The 17,908-nt window shown below is 30.0% G+C and overlaps 5 protein-coding genes across 9 annotated transcripts; 3 read left to right on the top strand and 2 right to left on the bottom strand.

Annotated features, from left to right (window-relative positions):
- Window positions 1-442: 442 nt before the first annotated feature.
- Rabex-5 (Rabaptin-5-associated exchange factor for Rab5) lies at window positions 443-3,135 on the bottom strand. The gene is made up of 8 exons (XM_074237813.1): window positions 2,795-3,135; window positions 2,608-2,726; window positions 2,140-2,527; window positions 1,969-2,066; window positions 1,633-1,889; window positions 1,422-1,553; window positions 1,090-1,335; window positions 443-1,016 (listed from the first exon to the last, which is right to left on the bottom strand). Exons 1-8 carry the CDS (start codon window positions 2,971-2,973, stop codon window positions 597-599), a joined length of 1,839 nt encoding a protein of 612 aa, XP_074093914.1. The 5' UTR covers window positions 2,974-3,135; the 3' UTR covers window positions 443-596.
- Window positions 3,136-3,348: 213 nt separating this feature from the next.
- LOC141524144 (uncharacterized) lies at window positions 3,349-5,582 on the top strand. Its single transcript, XM_074237814.1, has 7 exons — window positions 3,349-3,519; window positions 3,816-4,356; window positions 4,433-4,493; window positions 4,558-4,686; window positions 4,765-5,091; window positions 5,158-5,240; window positions 5,362-5,582. The coding sequence occupies exons 1-7, from the start codon at window positions 3,483-3,485 to the stop codon at window positions 5,486-5,488; spliced, it is 1,305 nt and encodes a 434-aa protein (XP_074093915.1). The 5' UTR covers window positions 3,349-3,482; the 3' UTR covers window positions 5,489-5,582.
- Window positions 5,583-5,878: 296 nt separating this feature from the next.
- On the top strand, window positions 5,879-12,828 carry LOC141524525 ((E3-independent) E2 ubiquitin-conjugating enzyme UBE2O). 2 transcript variants are annotated; one of them, XM_074238477.1, is made up of 6 exons: window positions 5,879-5,987; window positions 6,100-6,376; window positions 6,449-6,622; window positions 6,964-10,024; window positions 10,316-10,615; window positions 12,694-12,828. In XM_074238477.1, exons 2-5 carry the CDS (start codon window positions 6,152-6,154, stop codon window positions 10,606-10,608), a joined length of 3,753 nt encoding a protein of 1,250 aa, XP_074094578.1. In that variant the 5' UTR covers window positions 5,879-5,987; window positions 6,100-6,151; the 3' UTR covers window positions 10,609-10,615; window positions 12,694-12,828. The 2 variants fall into 2 exon arrangements, with proteins under 2 accessions (XP_074094578.1, XP_074094577.1); XM_074238476.1 differs by lacking the exon at window positions 12,694-12,828 and having other exon boundaries at window positions 10,316-12,115.
- Hoka (hoka) lies at window positions 12,715-13,373 on the top strand. The gene is made up of 3 exons (XM_074238486.1): window positions 12,715-12,874; window positions 12,944-13,027; window positions 13,096-13,373. Exons 1-3 carry the CDS (start codon window positions 12,832-12,834, stop codon window positions 13,254-13,256), a joined length of 288 nt encoding a protein of 95 aa, XP_074094587.1. The 5' UTR covers window positions 12,715-12,831; the 3' UTR covers window positions 13,257-13,373.
- Window positions 13,350-17,890, bottom strand: U2af50 (U2 small nuclear riboprotein auxiliary factor 50). Of its 4 annotated transcripts, none has more exons than XM_074238483.1 (8): window positions 17,676-17,890; window positions 17,177-17,418; window positions 16,844-17,104; window positions 16,465-16,603; window positions 16,255-16,310; window positions 14,222-14,503; window positions 13,842-14,006; window positions 13,350-13,758 (listed from the first exon to the last, which is right to left on the bottom strand). In XM_074238483.1, exons 1-8 carry the CDS (start codon window positions 17,695-17,697, stop codon window positions 13,627-13,629), a joined length of 1,299 nt encoding a protein of 432 aa, XP_074094584.1. In that variant the 5' UTR covers window positions 17,698-17,890; the 3' UTR covers window positions 13,350-13,626. The 4 variants fall into 4 exon arrangements, with proteins under 4 accessions (XP_074094584.1, XP_074094582.1, XP_074094583.1 ...); XM_074238481.1 differs by having other exon boundaries at window positions 16,255-16,328; XM_074238482.1 differs by having other exon boundaries at window positions 16,453-16,603.
- Window positions 17,891-17,908: the final 18 nt, after the last annotated feature.

The raw sequence follows: 17,908 nt of genomic DNA on the forward strand, positions 1-17,908 counted from the left end.
GTGCCAAACGATTTTTTATAATAATTTATAGTACTAAACTTAACCTATGTTTGCAATTTTTTATTTTATTTATTAAATTAAAACTAAAAAACATTTTTCAAAAATTGAACTGATAGTTTTTCAAGTTTTTTACAAGTGAAATTTTGTTTTTATTTTTTTGTGATAATTTTTTCAATAAAAAAAAATTCTGAAAATTTTTAGTAGCTAATTTAATTTTCATTAATAATTTTTCTACATATTATAAATTTATTTTTACATAATTAATTGCACACTAAACAATTGTGGTATTTATAGAAGTAGAAACTATTTTAAATGGGTATTTTTTTAAATTTTTGACAGAAAAATATCTATTAACTATTTATAAAGTTTATTAAAATTTGTATGTAATGTATTAAGAACTAATAATTAAATATTATTTAAATTTTACGATTATGAAAACAAATTTCAGATTCTAATAAATAATTATTTATTCTAAATTATATCCTGAAATAATACATAAAATAATTCATTATAAATATAATTTATTTAAAAAACAAAAAATTTAACGAATGCTAAAAACTTTTTGGCTTCTTTGATCGCACTTAAAACTAGAATAATTAAATATTTTGGAAATAGTTTGAATAATTGTCAGTGTCGTGATCGTTTGCATTATGAGCTAAATCACCAGTATTACATGGAATTGTTGGAATAGTTGAACCTTGAAGAGTAAACCCGTGATAATCTTCACCAATAAGACTGACCGGTGTTAATGGTGATGGTAAGTTTGATGCGAACCCATGTGAGTTATCAATAAATTTATCTGAAGTTTTGTCCATTTGATCATTATCGTTGCTTGAAAAATCACATTGGACATCTAGACTGATAAGACTTGTATCATCATCAGGCTTTGTTGTATCCAGACAACAATCTACAAATGGTGGAAAATCAAATGTCGGTGATGGTGTTATACAGTCGTTCATTGAATTTTTTAAATCATTTGAATGTCTTAGACTGTCCGTCTCATCATTGGTCATGCACTGCAAATAAATTTTAGCAATTATTAATTGAGAAAAAAAAAAAAATTATTTATTGGTTGAATTAAATTTATACCTGAGGAATTATTGGTGGTGGTAATTTATAACACTCCATATCATCACAATCGATATTTGTTGGTACTCGTTGACTTTTTGAAATAATTAGAGGTGAATTAGCTATTGCATCGCTTACTTCTTTTTTAATTCTCGTATGAAATTCAATTATTTCATTTTTTAATTCTAAAGCTTCGCGCACTATTTCATTATTTTTGGCTTTTAACTCATCTAGTAGAGTGATATCTTCACACATCATGTGTAAGCTCTGCAATAAATATTTTATTTATTTAATTTAAATGCCAAGGCAGCAAGCCGAATGGCAAAGTTACAATTATAAATATTTATACATACCTCGCAAATAGTTAAAGCTGAATCCCAAGTATTCGCAGGTACTCGTTCACCAGACATATGAGCATTAAAATCTTTTTGTGTCATATTCAATGATTCAGCGGTTAAATTTTCAATAAATGAAACAGCACAACACTGTAAATAAAATTATGATTAACTTAAAAATAATTATAATTTTTTTTTTTTTTTTTTTTGATGATTTAAAACAAATTACCAAATTTGTAAAGTAATAACCTCCTTCTCCAGTCATCAGTCGGCTCGCATTACAAAATCTAGTTATAAAATTAATATTACTTTTCAATCTAGCAGGATTAGCTTTTAATACAATAAAAATAAGGGCCGGAAGGAATTCATCTGCTGATGCTGGGCCACCGACAGACTGTTGAAGCAATTGAAAAATGTTACTACAGCAATTAACAACGCAAGCAAGTTTTTCCTGAGGTGCTTTTACTGAATCCATATTTAAGAGATCTAAAAATAAACAATGTGAAAATTTAAAATTTAAGTAATAAAGTATAAATATTATAATTAATTGAAAAAGTTCATTTACCAGTGATTGACGTATAAACTAGCTCTCTAACTTCTGGACTTGTCTCATGTATCCTGCACTCCAAATTTTTTCCACTCACCCAATTTAATTGTCTTATCCTTTAATAAAAAATTTTATAAAATCAGAAATATTAATTAAAATAATTTTAAATCCACAAAAATATAAGCAAACCTATTTTGAATAGCTAAATCCTTTTCCTCGTCAGTTGTAAACGGAGGACAGAATAAAACTCGGTACAGTAATGTCATTGAGTGTCTCTCAACATAATCTAAAAGCCTTTCTTTAACTTCTGGAGCAACGTTTGCATAATTAGGACTATTTTCCATGCGTTTAGCAAATACTTGATAAAAATTTTGAGTTATTTCAGATAGTTCTTCAATTTTTTTAGCATTTCTATTTTGCAAAATATTACTGACTAAAGAATGAATACATTTCTTAATATCTTTCTCAGCAGGCGTTTTAGCAATCAGCATAATTAAATCCCGATTTTCAGCTTTGACTTTATCCAAGTCTTCATTATGATGGATAAGTTCTCTTAATAATTCTTCGTGACCCTGAGCTATAACCAGATGAATCATATATAGATAATTTTAAATTCCTAGAATTATACACAATAGAAAAAATAAATAATTAACGTACATTTTGTTGGTGGCTTCCAAAACGCAGAAATATTGAGCAATTTATTTTTTTTTTCTTGTTGCCTTTTTCTATCTTCTACTTTGTTGACACTGTGTATTCCTGACTTAGACGTAGTCTCTCTAAAAATTAATTAAAGATTATATTGCAATAATAATAATAAATAAATAATATGACACTAAATACATACGTTTCATGATGTTGAGCTTGTGTTTGACGTTCTCTTAATGCTCGTTTCTTTTGAAGATGTTCACGATGACACTTACTGCAGTATCCTTCCCATTCATCATTACCAAAATATCCACAACCATTTTTACATTTGAGATCAGCAACGTCAATTCTTAAAGATGGTGTTTTGATTGTCCACATTTTGTTTTATTATTTTGATAACTAATTAATACTTAATAATTTATTTAAATAATTTTGCGATAGATGTATAACATTTTTTAAATTTAATTATAATTACAAATTGTTAAATATATATACTTCTATGCGAACCCTGCTTGATTGACTTTATTTTTTTAAGGTTCAGGCATACGTAACCTATATTTTGTAAATCTGACGTTTATTCCACCGCAATACAATTATAATCGTTTTGTCAAGAGAATTAACTTCGGAATTCAAGTTCCGAGTTGCCAATTGTTGACGCATGTGCAGTAATTAAATAAATAATATAGGGTAAATATCCCGAACAAACCCGAAGTTCTCACTCCTGCAAAAACAACAGTAGCTGTCAATATTTTCTTTTAAAAACATTTATCATATTATTTGCTAATTTAATTATGTTAGTGCTTTGTAATTTATTGTATACAATAAATTATAAATTACTTTTAGCTATTTAAAGTATTTTATTAAGTGTACACTAAATAAACAATTAAATGACGGTCTCGGATCCACTGATTAAAGACTTGAAAGGTAAATTTTAATTTTTAAGGTTAAGATTATTTTTATAAAATAAAATCTATTTTTTTTTTTTTTTCAAGAAAAATTAATTTTAATCATTAAAATATACTAAAGTTGACAATAAAAATTTTTATAATTTTTTATTGAAAAAATTCATTTAAAAATATTTTTTACTGATAATTTTTATTGATTTAAAAAATAAAGCGAAAAATTTTTTTATTGTAATTGATTTTTTACAAAAATTAAAGAAATTAACAGTTGTCAGCTAACTTAAGTATCATTAATAATTTAATGTTATTATTTTTAAGGATGGACGAGAAAATTGACAGAATTAAATGCTGATATAACTGACAGGAGTCCGGATTTATTATTATTCTGCGAATGTTTAGAAAAATGTTTGCAACAGGGTGTTATTCATCATCTAAACTCTTTTGGTCTGTCAAAATCATCAGAAGTGTGGGACTGGATCGAAGAATTGATAGAAAGACATCTGGGTGATCTGCCAACATTGTCACTGGCTTTTGAAGCAGTTTCACAAAATGAAAAAATCCAAACACCTGTTGGAAAATTGCGGCTATTTATTAGGATATGCTTGATGAAAAAATGCTTTCACTTGCCTGTGCAGATGCTAGTCAGAAAACCTGGAGTGTCCAGAAATTATTACGAACCGACGAGTATTCTTGGTGATGAAATTCTTGGAGAAATTTTTCTTTCAGTTCTATTACAAATCAGCAGATTACAGTTTTGTCTGAATATTCGGAATGCCAGATTTCTTGATGACACCTGGCAGCTACCTGAGCTGCTTATTTTTGAATTAGTGCCTTGTAAGACTCTTGGAGTTTCTGTTTGGTAAAATACTGTTTTTAATTTAATTAAATGTCAAAAATAATTTATAAAAAAAGAAAATTAATATTTTTATTTATAGTTTTACTAAAGGAAAAGCATTGGTTGTTAATGTCCAAGAAAATTCAGTAGCTGCAGAAGACGTAAGCACGATTGAAATAAAATTATTTGTTAAATTAATTTATTGATAATAAATATTTGTTTTAGGGTAAAGTTGAAGTCGGTGATGTTTTAGATGAAATAAAAAGCCAAGTACTGACAACGAATACTCGAGGGAAATTAGGAAAGTTATTAAAAAAGTCATTTGGTCAACCTATAACTTTGCATATTATCAAAGTAATTTATCGTATATATTTAGTATCTTATAATTTATTAATAAAAAAAAAAAAGTTTATTTTATTTCATAATTTTTAGAAACGTTACAAGTCAAACGAATTGTATGGGCCGATTGCGACCTTGATAAAAAATTGTGGAATCGATCGTTTAAAAGTCATTTTGAAGCCACAAAAACCAGTTGAGTGTCTGGAACAAAAAGCTGTAGTGGAAGTAAAAAAAAATCCTGATAATCCGGGGTACCGGGTTGCGTACTGTGGGAATATTTCAACAGGCACTGCTGGAGATGTAAAGCAAATAGAGCAGGCTATTAGCAAACTTATAAAGCGCGGTGATATTAAATTTATTGATGTTAAGTTTGAGTGCCTAGAAATAGGTATCAAAGTAACACAAGAGTCAGATGATTCTGTAAGTTAATTACTTGCTACTTCATCAAATTTAAATTTTTTTGATAATTATTATTAATTTTATTAGGTAATTTTAAATCAATGTTATATGGAAATTTCATCTTGTGGACGTACTGCCAATATTCCAGACTATTTTGCATTTATTGCAGGGTAATTTAATTTATTCATTGACAAATAATATTTTTTTTACGCCGTCACACGCCATGTCTCTTAAAATAAATGATTTATTTTAACAAATTGGTTCAATAATTTTTTTTTTTAATTTTTTCAGGGATAAAAACTGCAATTTATCAAAAAAATTTACAGCTTACATTTTTCATCATCGTAATTCTAATGAAGTTCAAACTATTCTTCAAAGTTTAGCTCAAGGTTTTCATCGTACACATTACGCAGTTTAAAGAAATTTTAATTATAAATAATACAAATGATTTTATTTCTTAAATTTTACTAATTAATTAAATCTAACACCATATCAATATAAATCGATTGTCAATACCAAAGAACAACACCAAAGAATTGTTATTAATTTATTTCTTCATAAATAAAAATGAACATAAATTATTGTTATTATTATTATTATATTTTAACCTATTTATTTATATAAAATAAAATATTTAAACAATTGACATTCTGATTAAGTTATAAAATTATCAAGTTTTTATTCTCAAAAATGTTTAATTAAAAATAAATTAATATTTTTTGATCATTAAATTTACTTTTAATATTTCAAAATTTCCCGGGTATTTCGTAATTTGACATTTGCGCAGAAATTCAACACTAACCTCTCGTTTTATTTCATCCATCGACGTCGTCGTCGTCGGCAGATGAAAAAAAAAATTATTCCAGTGTAGTGTAAAGTCTTGTCAATCCTAAATAATTAAATAATAATATACTCAGGTATTTAAAAACAATTATTAAACACCATTAAAATAAAACTATAAATACAAAAATAAAATAAAAATTATCAAGTACTAAATTAAATTTTTTTTTTTTTTTTAATTAATTTAAGTCGTAAAGTGTAATCCGCACAAGCTGTTTTTTGAAATAAATATAACAAAAAAATGGCAACAAATAATGGCATCACTGAGTCGCAATATTTTCATGAGGACATAGTGTACAGAGTTGACAAAAAAGGCAATGTTGAATTCGGTATTGTCATGGAGAATGACGACCAAGATATGTCTGACGAGAGTGAGGACAGTGAAGGTGGTCCTAAACGTAAGAAAGGTGAAATACGTGTTGTCTGGCATCCTTCTGGAGTTAAAGAGCTCATTAATTCAAAAAAGGTCAGCTGTTAAATCTTAATAAATAATTTATCATTTTTATTTTATGTCGCTAATTATCTATTGATGGTTTAGGTTCATCTAGCAGACAGGTCATTGATGCCTGGAGACGTAGTGCGACGTATGATCAAAGGTAAAGATACACAGAGAGGTTATTGCCGTGACATTGAGCTCACAGCTTGTGTTCAGGTAATTGGGACCAAGCAAGTATTGACCAACATCAAAAGCGAGAATTTAACGCCACTTGAAGTAAGTATTTTAGTGTAAAATTAATTTACCAGATATTTGATAATTTTAAGAATTTTTTTAACAAATAAATTATGGCAAAAAAAAAAAAATAGAAAAAAAAATTAACATGTAGAAATTCTAAAAAATAAAGAATGCAATTTTTGAGATTACACTGAGTATAATACAAAAATAATTTAGTATGATCTGGATTATATTTTATATTATGTGAAATTTTTTTAATCACTTTTTTTTAAATTTTTTTAAAAAAACAATTTTTTTTTTTAAATAAAAAAATTCTAAAGTGTCAGCTGATTTTAGTGTCATAATTTTAATAATAATAATTTTAATGAACTTAATTCTAGGAATTCGGTACGGATATTGCAGTCTGTATGGATTCCTGGGTCGGTGGAATCAGAATGGTCCACTTCAAGCTCTGGTTAGCGACTCCAGATGGTTCTCAATGTGTAATAAATGAAATGGATGCTCAAGGATTGGCTCACTTTGAAGAAAAGCGCGACCACGACAACGATTTTCCTCATTCGTCAGAGTTTTATCCGGGACAATGCCTTTGGGGACCGATCCAGTGTTTAGAGGATGCCGAGTGGATCCAGTGTTCCAAGGAGATGCTGTCAAAGCGTAAATTTAAACCTCAAAAGAAAACTAAGATAATAGTGCAAGAAGTGAAGGCTGACTGGGTCGGCGTACACTGGCAGTGTCGCGCGTACTCCAAAGACGGCGCGTGGTCGGATCAGGCCCAGCCGAAATTTTTAGTCGAGGGGGCGGATTTAAAAAAGCTCAAGTTGCTCAATGTCTTTGAGCCTTCAACCCTTCAGGTGGGGGATCGAGATTTCTATGTCTACAAAGGGACTGAGAATGTGATAACTCGCGAGCAGTGGCGCAAGCATCAGCGCGAAGTCTTTCAAGTTCCAAAACCTAGTCCGAGAAAGTCAAGAGCCAAAGTTGAGGATAAGCTAAAGAAAGATTTAGATAATAAAAATTCACGAGACTCGAGTGTACAAAATGGGAATAATTTGATGCCTCCTAATCAGAATCAAGGGGACAATACTGAGAGTTCTGATGACTGGGACACTGAAGACACAGGAAGCCAGAGTGATACTGCGTCGATGTCCAGCGGAGCTTCTAGTCTTTCTTCAATGGGTAAAAAAAAGAAAGGCCCGGCGCTGATGACCAAAGTACTGAAGAAAAAAAAGCTAGTTAAGGCCAAAAAGAGAATACCTCCGGCGCCTTTGGTTCCTGGATCAACTATTGTTGTAGAGACACTGTCGACTAATACCAAAGCCAACGTTGTCTGGCAGGACGGCTCCGTCGAATTGGGGATCCCTTCTACTCAACTTTATCCGATCCATCACCTTGATGACAAGGAATTTTTTCCAGGGGACTTTGTCGTCGATCAGAAAGAAGAGTCTCGCATGTACGGAGTGGTCCAGAGTGTCGACCATCAAGGGCGGACAGCCAAGATAAAGTGGTTCCGTACCTACACGTCTAGTCAATCGCCTCAGCCGATTCTCCTAGAGGAGCGAGAAGTTTCGGTTTATGATCTGAAAGACCATCCAGATTTTCAGTACCGTCCGGGAACTTTGGTAATTCGAATTGCTAATTTTGAAGGCGAGGACGCTGGTTGTACTGCTGGACAGGTGTTAGATAACTATCCTGAGGGGTCTGTTAAAGTTTGGTGGGTCGATGGGCACGTGAGTATGTGCTGGCCGCAGGACTTGTATAAAGTAGGAGAGTACGACAGCGATGAGCGCGAGCTTTGGGATGAAGTTTCTTCAGACGCTTCTTGGGAGACGGAGCTTGAAGATTGTTTCATTGCAGACAATGACGGGACTGAGCAAACAGAAAATATAAAACCTAAGCTAGCTGCTCATATTGAAAAAGCTAGGATTGCAATGTCAAGATTAGAAGAAATTTTCACCCAGAATCCAGCTCTGCAGACTACTGAAGTCATGCGAAAATTGTTGGAGGTTTATAAAGACTGTCGGTACATGGATAAATTAATGGGAACTTCTTTTTTCCATGAGAGTAATTTTCAGGGGCTGCTGGAGCGCGTGAGAGAACGCGGTCGTGCCAATGTCGCCCAGAGAATGGCTGATCAGGTCACTAGACTATTTACTCATCAGTCAGGTGGCTCGGAGTCCGAGGACGGGGATAATATTGAAAATACTGCGGGCGCATTGGAGAAAATCGCGACGATTATAAGCGACACTGTTGAAGCCTGCGCTGGAAATTCTACTGACAATCCTCACCCGACTGAAGACTCCGGACTTTTTTCAGCAGAACATTCTAAAAAAGAGTCCGGCTCCAGTGAATCTAGCGGTGAATTTCCTCTCGATGATCGCTCACCAGCTCCAGGAGATTTAAGTATCGATGAGAACGGACAAAAACTTCGCGAGACATTTTCAAATAGTCATATTGCCAATTCTCATGTCTGCGTTAAATTATGTACATTGATAAAAGCTCAATTGTTGTTAGCACACGCCGAAGTCTCCAAGAGATTCGGTCTAGCTCGCATGTCACTGTCCGACGCGGCTAAAAATGGCTCACCGCTGAAACAAGATAAAGCTAAAGAAGAAACTAAAGACAAAGAAAAAAAAGTTGAAGCAATTGTTCTGGATTGTTCATCATCGGATGTTGAAATACCACCCCCGGTTTATTCTGATGGCGAGGGATTCACGATAGAAGAAAACGCTCCAGACAGCCACAAGTTTAAGCTGACAATGTTCCAGCCAACAGATCCAGCTAATTTTTTCCGTACTGTTTCTAAAGAATTGAAGCTGTTGCGCAGCTCTTTGCCACCCGGCATCTGGGTCAAAGGTTTTGAGGACCGAATAGATTTATACAGTGTCATGTTTCGAGGTCCGGAAAAAACTCCCTACGAGGACGGTTTGTTTTTATTTGACTTTCAATTATCTGCAGATTATCCAACAGCACCGCCGCTCTGTCACTACATCTCTTACTGCAGCGATCGGCTGAATCCGAATCTCTATGAAGACGGCAAAGTCTGCGTTAGCCTACTGGGCACTTGGGCTGGTCGTGGAACTGAAGTCTGGACCAGCTCTTCGACACTTCTTCAAGTAATTGTATCTATTCAGGGATTGATACTTGTCTCCGAGCCGTACTTCAATGAAGCTGGCTTTGAAAAGCAGAAGGGCTCACAGCAAGGTCGCGAGAACTCACGTATGTACAATGAAATGGTGGTACTCAAACTTGTTCAATCGCAAACAAAATTACTTCAACACCCACCGTCGGTTTTTAAAGATGCGATTATTGAACATTTTAAAAAGAATGCTGAGAAATTGCTTGAACGACTTGATACTTGGATGGAAATTTCTGAACAACATAATAATCAACATCCTTTGTCTCCACTTACTCCTACTACTTTTAAAGACTTTGCACAAATAGGTAAATTTTATTTTTTAAATAATTAAACATTTTTTTTATTATCTTCTTTATTTATTTTTTTAATTATTTAATGATTTAAATTTAATAATTTAAAAAAAAAAATTTCAATCAAGTTTAAAAATTTTTTTTGTTGTTTATAAACAAAAAAAAAATATTTTTAAATTAAATTTACTGGAGCAAATCTCCAAAATAATTTTGTAAACATGAAAAAAAAAAAATCTTACAAGTAATATTACTCGAGGAGAGCTTTATTGTTTTACTAATTAATCTAATTAATTTTTTTTTTTATAGATAATAAAATTCTACCAGAATTTCCATTAGTACCAGCGTCAAAAGGATTTTGTATAACATTAAGAAAAACTCTAGCAACATTTAAACAAGCTTTAATTAAGGAAGGAATACTCAGTAGTATTAAATTAGTAACAACCGGAAATATTCAAGAGAATAATATCAAATCGGGTGGAAATTCGTCAAAATGCGCCAGCGAGACCAAAGATACAATAAATAATATAATAACCACAAATACTGAGTACGTTAGTATAAGTGAAACGAAAAAAGATATTACGGATAAAAATTCCAGCTAGCCACAAGGTAATTTCAATTATTTAGAATACAAAAATTGCGCGGCTATTCGGTAATAATTAACCAAAATAACAATAAAAAATAATAAATAAGCAAATAATGATTTAATAAAATATTAAACGAGAGAGCTAAAGTATTAAATATTTTTAATGTTCACAATTGGGTGAATTTAAATAAATATTACAATTAGTTAACTCTCTCTCTCTCTTTTTTTTTTTTTTTTTTTTTTTTTTTCTTAAAATCTCAATAGCTGAGCCGTTGACTTTAATTGTAATAAGAGAGACTAATTGCACACTTGAGTAGAAAAGTTTGCGCATAAAATTAAATTTGGTAGCCTTAAAGTTTTTAGAGTGATAATAAAATAAAAATTCTCAAAGCTTTTTAGTGATAATTAGTTATCAAATTGAGGAATATAAATCTATACGAAGAGGTAATTATTATAGAAACATAAAACAAGTAAATAATAACTTTTAGCAATACGTTTGATGCCTGGGGGCGCAAATCTTGGTGATAACATTTTAAATAATTTAAAAATAATAAATAAAATGTTAATAACTCTAAAGAGGAAACGAAAGATGCAATAATTCACGTCTTTATAGGAATATTTACGATTTTATTATTATTTATTTATTTATTTATATTATTTTTTTTTTATTATATAATTTATTTATTTACTGAAATAATTGCAACACCGTCAATACACCGAAGTCATTAAATTACATGCCATCCAATTGATAAAACGAAGGGATATTAAGAATTTTAAATAATACTTTATTTAAAATTAAATTATACTGTGGAGTTTATAGAGTGCTTAGTGCATAGCTTTAGACTGTAATTATTAAAGTATTGAATTATATTTATTAATTACACGTGTATACGTTAAAATATTTGTAAAGTGTTTTAAGATAACAAATGGATAAGTAATTAAAAAAAAAAAAAAACAATTAAATAATAGCTATTAATATTTAAAAAATGAAGGATTTGCAAAAATTTTGCGTCTAAAGTCAACGGGTGGTGTAATATTTTTTTTTTATTAATATTCAAGATTTTTTTTTTATTAATTTAAAAATTCTATAAAATAATTTCACAAATTATGATAAAAAAAATTTAACTGCTTGCATTTTTTCTTAATTTAAAAAATAAAATCAATTAAACGCTAAAATAAATAATTTTAATATAAAAATATTCAGTATTATTTCTTCATTAAAAAAAAGTATTTTTTTTTTTTTTTTTAATTAATTTATGTGCACAATTAATATATAGGGTTTGATGTTCTTTAAAAAATAAGCGAATGAGGTGCTGAGTAGATAGAAAAATGTCACGAAAGAATCATACTGCTTATTGAATGATAAATTTAATTAGGAATTATCACTTATGTCTTTGTTAAAATTTTTTCTGTTGAGGACTGATGGAATGTGATTTTTGGGATGCCTTTAAACACTCTGTGCCAGCTATTTATACTTATATTATATTTAAAAGTGTTAAATTTATTAAACCTATGCTATATTTTGTCGCTGTAATTTTATTTTGCCAATTCTATTGATATCTAATAATAATTATTGGTAAATAATTAAATGTGCAATTGAAAACTAAGAAAGTTAATAATAAAGATCAACGCCCATTAAAGCTTTATGTAAGAAAGATATATATATATATATATATATATATATATATATATATATATATATATATATATATATATATATATATATATATAATTTAATAGGGATTGATTCATTTCAATAGACTGTAATCCCGTTTCCTCAGTTAAATAAAAAATTTGTCGATTAAAAAAAAAAAAAAATTATTTAATTTATTTTTTGGGTTGCGGTCAACCAGTCAGATCGATAACATTTCGAATTATCAAAACTCTAGAAAAATTTTTTTAATTTTATTATTTTGTAAATTATAAATTTTTTTTCTCTATTCAACATTATATTTTTCGGAATTTAAAAATTTGTAAAATTAATTATTTTATATTAACTTTCCAAGTTCTAACAATTTATTAATTCTGAATGTTGTCAGTCTGGCTAGTTGACTGCAATTCTATTTTTTCACCCATTTAGAGTATTCGGTTTCATTTCTAGCATCCATAAGAGTGAGAGTTGTTATCTCTATGTGTCATCAAGATAACGTGGTTCACCTGTTATCAAACCTTATCTTCCTGAATAATTCTCTAACCAGTATCCTCTCAGCTCACTTAAAACTAATTTTACACAATAAAAATGTTTAAAAAAAATTTATTAGTCTACCTAGTCATCGGATTCTGTAAGTAAATTATTATTAATATTTAAACTCAATTAATTTTCGTTAAATAAATTAAAAAAAATTTTTTAGTGATACTAGGCTGTTTTATAAACCAAGTCGAGGCTCGTCGTAAAATTTTACGTGGAAGAAAAACTATTACGCGTCAATATTACCGTAAGAACTCTAAATAATTTATTTAAAAGTGTTAAATATTTAATTTATAAGTAATTAAAATTTTAAAGGTGGACTTGCTATACCAGCGTGGTCAATTGTCATCTTAAGTGGCTTAGCGATGTTAGCCGCAGGCGGTGGACTCTATGTGACGCTTAAAAAAATAGTTGTCGACAGTTCTGACGATGGAACAACAAATTCTTACCATCCCGCTATTCAAGATGATGTATAATTAATAATTAAATTAATATCGCATGACCGACAAAGTAAATCTTGAAAAAGGTCTGATGATATTTTAGACAATCACTGTAACGAAATAAATCACTTATACTTTACAATTACATCTAAATATTTTAGATTATTTATTTATTTATTTATTATTATTATTATTATTATTATTATTATTATTATTATTATTATTATTATTGTATCAATATACTGTATATACTGTATATAGTATATATATATATATATATATATATATATATATATATATATATATATATATATATATATATATATATATATATATATTGTATATATAAATATAAATATATTGTATCAATATACAATATACTGTTGTCATTTATATCTTGATAAGTTTAAAATTCACGTCGATGATACTTATCGGGATCAAAGTAGGACGTTACAACAACGCGATTGTTAAATTTACGTCCGGTCAATGTTTGTTGAGCTTTTTGGCAATCAATAACACTGTTGAATTCCACGAATACCTGTCATGATAAAATTACATTGATTTAATATTCAATTCAGTATTGATTATCAATATAAATAAAATTATAAATAATAAATTTACCTTTCCACATCCAGGAACATCAACACCTTCAATAGGTCTTGGTATTTCGACTGATCTTACAACACCATATTTAGTACACTCTTCTTTAATATCTTCAAGGATATCTTCATATTCTTCTTCCTCCATTAATTCTTCTGGTGTTACCATATTCAGTAGACATAATACCTTTTAAAAAAAAAAAAAAAAAAAAAAAAAAAAAAAAATTATAATTTCTTATTTATAATAATTATTATTACGAAATCTAACAAAATTCTTTAATATATTTATTTTTTTTTGGTAATTTTAATGAATAAAATCAATGAATTTTTAAAGATTAAATTAAAAATAAAAAAATTCAATGATTATTTAAAAAAAAAAATTAAATAATAAATAAAACTTACTTCCGTAGGAGGTCCACTAGTTCCCACCATGGATAAACCAGGTACTTGAATCTGAACAGGTGCCTGAGTTCCAATCATCGGGTTCTTAGCGCCGACACTAGCCCGTTGGACGATCAATTTTTTGTCTCCCAACTGCATTCCATTAAGTCCAGCAATAGCCTGGTCCGTCATAGACACATCAACGTACTCGCAGAACGCGTAGCCTTTGGACAATCCCGTCGCCGAATCTTTCACCAGGTTGAATGCCCTCAGTTGACCAAAACTCATCAGCAGTTCCTTCACCTGTATATAAAAATCCCATTAATAATTCTATCGGGTTTCCACCTAACGATTGACTAATTGGAAATTATAATTATTCATTATTTAAAACAATCCCTTCACAATCATCCGTTCTTGATTACAAGTCTCATCTTTTAATTTCTTCTTTATTTACCAAATACTTACCGACACTGTAATCACCGTATCTTTACTTCTCTCTCAAGGTATTTAATTTTTACAATCATTTTCTATAAGCGATTTCTAACAAGAATAACAGCACGTTGCCTACAACGTGTCAATTTAAAATAATTTAATATCCGGTAAATTAGTTTAATAAATTATTTAACAATTACCATCAGGACACTAATGGATTTTTTAATATAATTAATATGTAATCGATTAAATGAAATTGCAATCACGGTATAAGCAACGGACTTTTATCCTTCTCTCTTTTTGTATTAAACGATTCATTCTATTTTGTTGTAGCTATCAGGATTTTTGAATTTTTTTTTTTTTTTCGCTTACAATAAAAATACTAGAATGATATTAAAAGCTTGATAATTATTTAATTGATGTGATCGAGAGAGAGAGAGAGAGAGAGAGAGAGAGAAAAAGAAAAGAGAGATTAGAGATTGTGGACAGGTACTTGCCTCGAAAAGCCGGGCTTAGCCATTCTCTCCGAGCAGTAGTGTGGTAATTTGTCATGTTCGGTAGTAGTGGTAGTAGTAGTAGTAGTGGTAGAAGTAAGCGAATGCTTTTGATCGGCGCGACCCTAAGCTAAGAAAAATAAGGGAGAAAGGGCACTGATATCAGTCCACATCTTTTTTTTTTTTTCACTTTTATTTTTATTTTTATTTTCTTTCTTTTTTTTTTTTAGACACTTTAAACAAAATTCATTTAGATAAAATTTACTTTTCCTCGGACTTGGATTGTCTGAAAATCTGAAAAAACGCGGTATTTCCTGAAAATTTTTTTTTTTAATAGAAATTTTAAACTTTTTTTTTTTTTTTTTTTTTTTTTTTTTTTTCTGTAGTCAAGCCTGAAAATAAATAGCTGCAAGGAAAAAAATTTAACGTATTTTCATCGTAGTAATTTATTTGAGTGAATTTAATTATTTTCTGACCTAAAAAAAAAGTACAAGTTGCTGTAACCCTGAAATTAAATAAATAAAAAAAAAAAAAAAAAAAAAAAAAAAACTCGTGTCTTTCTCCCGTAAAACCTAAACTTGAATTTTTTTTTTTTTAATTGAACTGTGTTTTAGATAAAAAAATATCCGGGTGTCGGGGATGTCGGGATGAAAGGACTGCTTACTCCAATCTGCGCCTAAAAAGGCTGCAAAAGAAAATAAGAGAGAAAGAAAAAAGACCACGATACTGCTCTCTGCCACCTAAAAGCCTGTAACGTCTCTAACGATCGTCAATTTTATAAATATATTCTAATAACTTGTAACCTGAGCTAACGATCCGATAAACGCTCGAGCATGCGAAAAAACTCTGTTTGAATCCTAATCTTTGAAACACCGCATGCCCTATTCAATGCGGAAGGAGACTGTGACCATACATACCTTTTGACGTTTACTATTTTAATTAAAAAAAAAAATAAAATAAAATAAAATAAAAAAAATTTATCAGACTTCCTGGATTGTAATTTTGAGTGTCCTGATATAATTAGGCGGATTGAATTATAATCCGCGTAAATAAATAAAAACGGACAGTGAGTCTGAATAATTGGATGGGATTAAATGGGAGTGATAAAAAATATATTGCCTTGCATACCTGCTCCTCGTTCAAGTAGTTGGGTAAGCCACCGATGAATATCTTGTGCGGGGAATCTGAAAACATTAACAACTCTAATGAAAAATTATTAATAAACAACCCTCATACAAATCTGTTAGTATTTATATTATAATTATTTCTATCGAATAATTATAATATTAAGAATAATAATAAAACAAACGTATGTGTAACACATACCCGGAACCGTACCTGGTACGTTCATGCTAGGATTATCAGTCATTCCTGGCATTGGTTGGTAATCATGTGGTCGCCTTATTTTTAAACTCTGTCCTTTGAAATTAATCCCGTCAAAAGCCATTGCTTGAGTGGTTTCATCGATTGAGCGGAACTAAAATTTTAAATTAAACAATTATTATGATAAATTGTGATGATAAATTAAGGGATACAACCAGTGTGAAATTTTTAAAAATTCGATTTTTTTTTTTATATTTCGACAGGTTATACCTTCAAAAATAATATATTAAAATTTTTTTTACGAATTTTATTTTACGTTTTATCCACGGAAAATTTTTTAGGCTGTCACACTGGTTGTGCCCCTAAAAGTAAACAAATTAAAAAGGGATTTTACCTCAAGGAAAGCAAAATTCTTATCTAAATTAATTTGACAAGCTAATACTGGATTACCAGCAGCTTGGGCCAAACCAGAGAGGTGCATTTGTTGGTTGAAAAACTCCATCATTTCTTCTTCAGTAACACCGAAAGGAATGTTACCAACGTAGAGACGTCTTGCTTGTCGGGTTATTGTGCTTCCAACAACGGGTACAGCTGCTTGTGGTGTGTCTGCTACGAGATTAGCAGGTATCTGTCCAGCTGCCTGCATCGCCTTGTACTAATTTAAATAATTAAATTTTTAGCTATGGAATTATAAATTTTTAAATATTTAAAAATAAATTTAATGTACCTGAAGAGGTGTGATGTGTTCAAAACCAGGTGATGGTACATCCCAGTAAAGCGAAGGTTTTCTTCTGCGAGAATTGCGATTTTTTTTCGGCGAATTGCTACGCTTTCTGTCTCTGCGGTCCTTGGAACGTGACCTGGACCGCTTTCTGCGATCACGGCTCCTTGATTTGTGCCTCCTCTCGCGATCACGATCGCGTTCTCGTTCACGTGATCTGTCTTTATCGCGATCCTGACGATCTCTGTCTGTAAACGAATTTTAATTAACTAATTACAATTATGAACATCATTAAACTAAATCAATTAGTGTGAACGTTGAAAATTACAAAAATGCTAAAGTATAATTATATATTTAGAGAAAAAATTTAATCAACGCGAAAATAATTGACAATTTCCTCAATAAATTTATAAATTATATTAAATTAAATTATAGACTCCATTGCAGTGAATGGCCGAATATGCGGCGTCGCAACGCCAATTTTATATTGTTTTTATCAACTTACCACCATTAAAATCTTCACCCATCTTTCTATCTTCTTAGTTCAGTCTTTTAACTTTTACTATTTTTACTTCAACAAGTATTGTTTATTTTTTTGTAATTTATTTTTAAATAAAAAATATATTAAACGATCGTTACACGTCCACTGTTAAGGATAAAACCAGGTAAAACGTTACTAAATATTTCACTCTAACACACGAGGCTGCCAACGAGCCAAACTTTCCACCAGAGTATATA

The sequence above is a fragment of the Cotesia typhae genome, unplaced genomic scaffold (assembly GCF_013202065.1).
Source record: "Cotesia typhae breed Kobodo isofemale line unplaced genomic scaffold, CoteBio_Ctyphae contig_22, whole genome shotgun sequence".
Classification (NCBI taxonomy): domain Eukaryota; kingdom Metazoa; phylum Arthropoda; class Insecta; order Hymenoptera; family Braconidae; genus Cotesia; species Cotesia typhae.

Excerpts from the sequence above, each read along its gene's own strand:
- LOC141524525 (XM_074238477.1), top strand. The coding sequence starts at position 6,152 with ATGGCAACAAATAATGGCATCACTGAGTCGCAATATTTTCATGAGGAC. Across the intron at positions 6,377-6,448 it reads AGCTCATTAATTCAAAAAAG|GTTCATCTAGCAGACAGGTC; the intron begins GTCAGCTGTTAA and ends TTGATGGTTTAG. Across the intron at positions 6,623-6,963 it reads AGAATTTAACGCCACTTGAA|GAATTCGGTACGGATATTGC; the intron begins GTAAGTATTTTA and ends ACTTAATTCTAG.
- Rabex-5 (XM_074237813.1), bottom strand. The coding sequence starts at position 2,973 with ATGTGGACAATCAAAACACCATCTTTAAGAATTGACGTTGCTGATCTC. Across the intron at positions 1,554-1,632 it reads GTTATTACTTTACAAATTTG|TGTTGTGCTGTTTCATTTAT; the intron begins GTAATTTGTTTT and ends TTTTATTTACAG. Across the intron at positions 1,336-1,421 it reads CAGCTTTAACTATTTGCGAG|AGCTTACACATGATGTGTGA; the intron begins GTATGTATAAAT and ends TATTTATTGCAG.
- LOC141524144 (XM_074237814.1), top strand. The coding sequence starts at position 3,483 with ATGACGGTCTCGGATCCACTGATTAAAGACTTGAAAG. Across the intron at positions 4,357-4,432 it reads ACTCTTGGAGTTTCTGTTTG|TTTTACTAAAGGAAAAGCAT; the intron begins GTAAAATACTGT and ends TTTTATTTATAG. Across the intron at positions 4,494-4,557 it reads ATTCAGTAGCTGCAGAAGAC|GGTAAAGTTGAAGTCGGTGA; the intron begins GTAAGCACGATT and ends TATTTGTTTTAG.
- Hoka (XM_074238486.1), top strand. The coding sequence starts at position 12,832 with ATGTTTAAAAAAAATTTATTAGTCTACCTAGTCATCGGATTCT. Across the intron at positions 12,875-12,943 it reads CTACCTAGTCATCGGATTCT|TGATACTAGGCTGTTTTATA; the intron begins GTAAGTAAATTA and ends AAAATTTTTTAG. Across the intron at positions 13,028-13,095 it reads TATTACGCGTCAATATTACC|GTGGACTTGCTATACCAGCG; the intron begins GTAAGAACTCTA and ends AAAATTTTAAAG.
- U2af50 (XM_074238479.1), bottom strand. The coding sequence starts at position 17,697 with ATGGGTGAAGATTTTAATGGTG. Across the intron at positions 17,419-17,675 it reads GGGTGAAGATTTTAATGGTG|ACAGAGATCGTCAGGATCGC; the intron begins GTAAGTTGATAA and ends ATTCGTTTACAG. Across the intron at positions 17,105-17,176 it reads AACACATCACACCTCTTCAG|TACAAGGCGATGCAGGCAGC; the intron begins GTACATTAAATT and ends TATTTAAATTAG.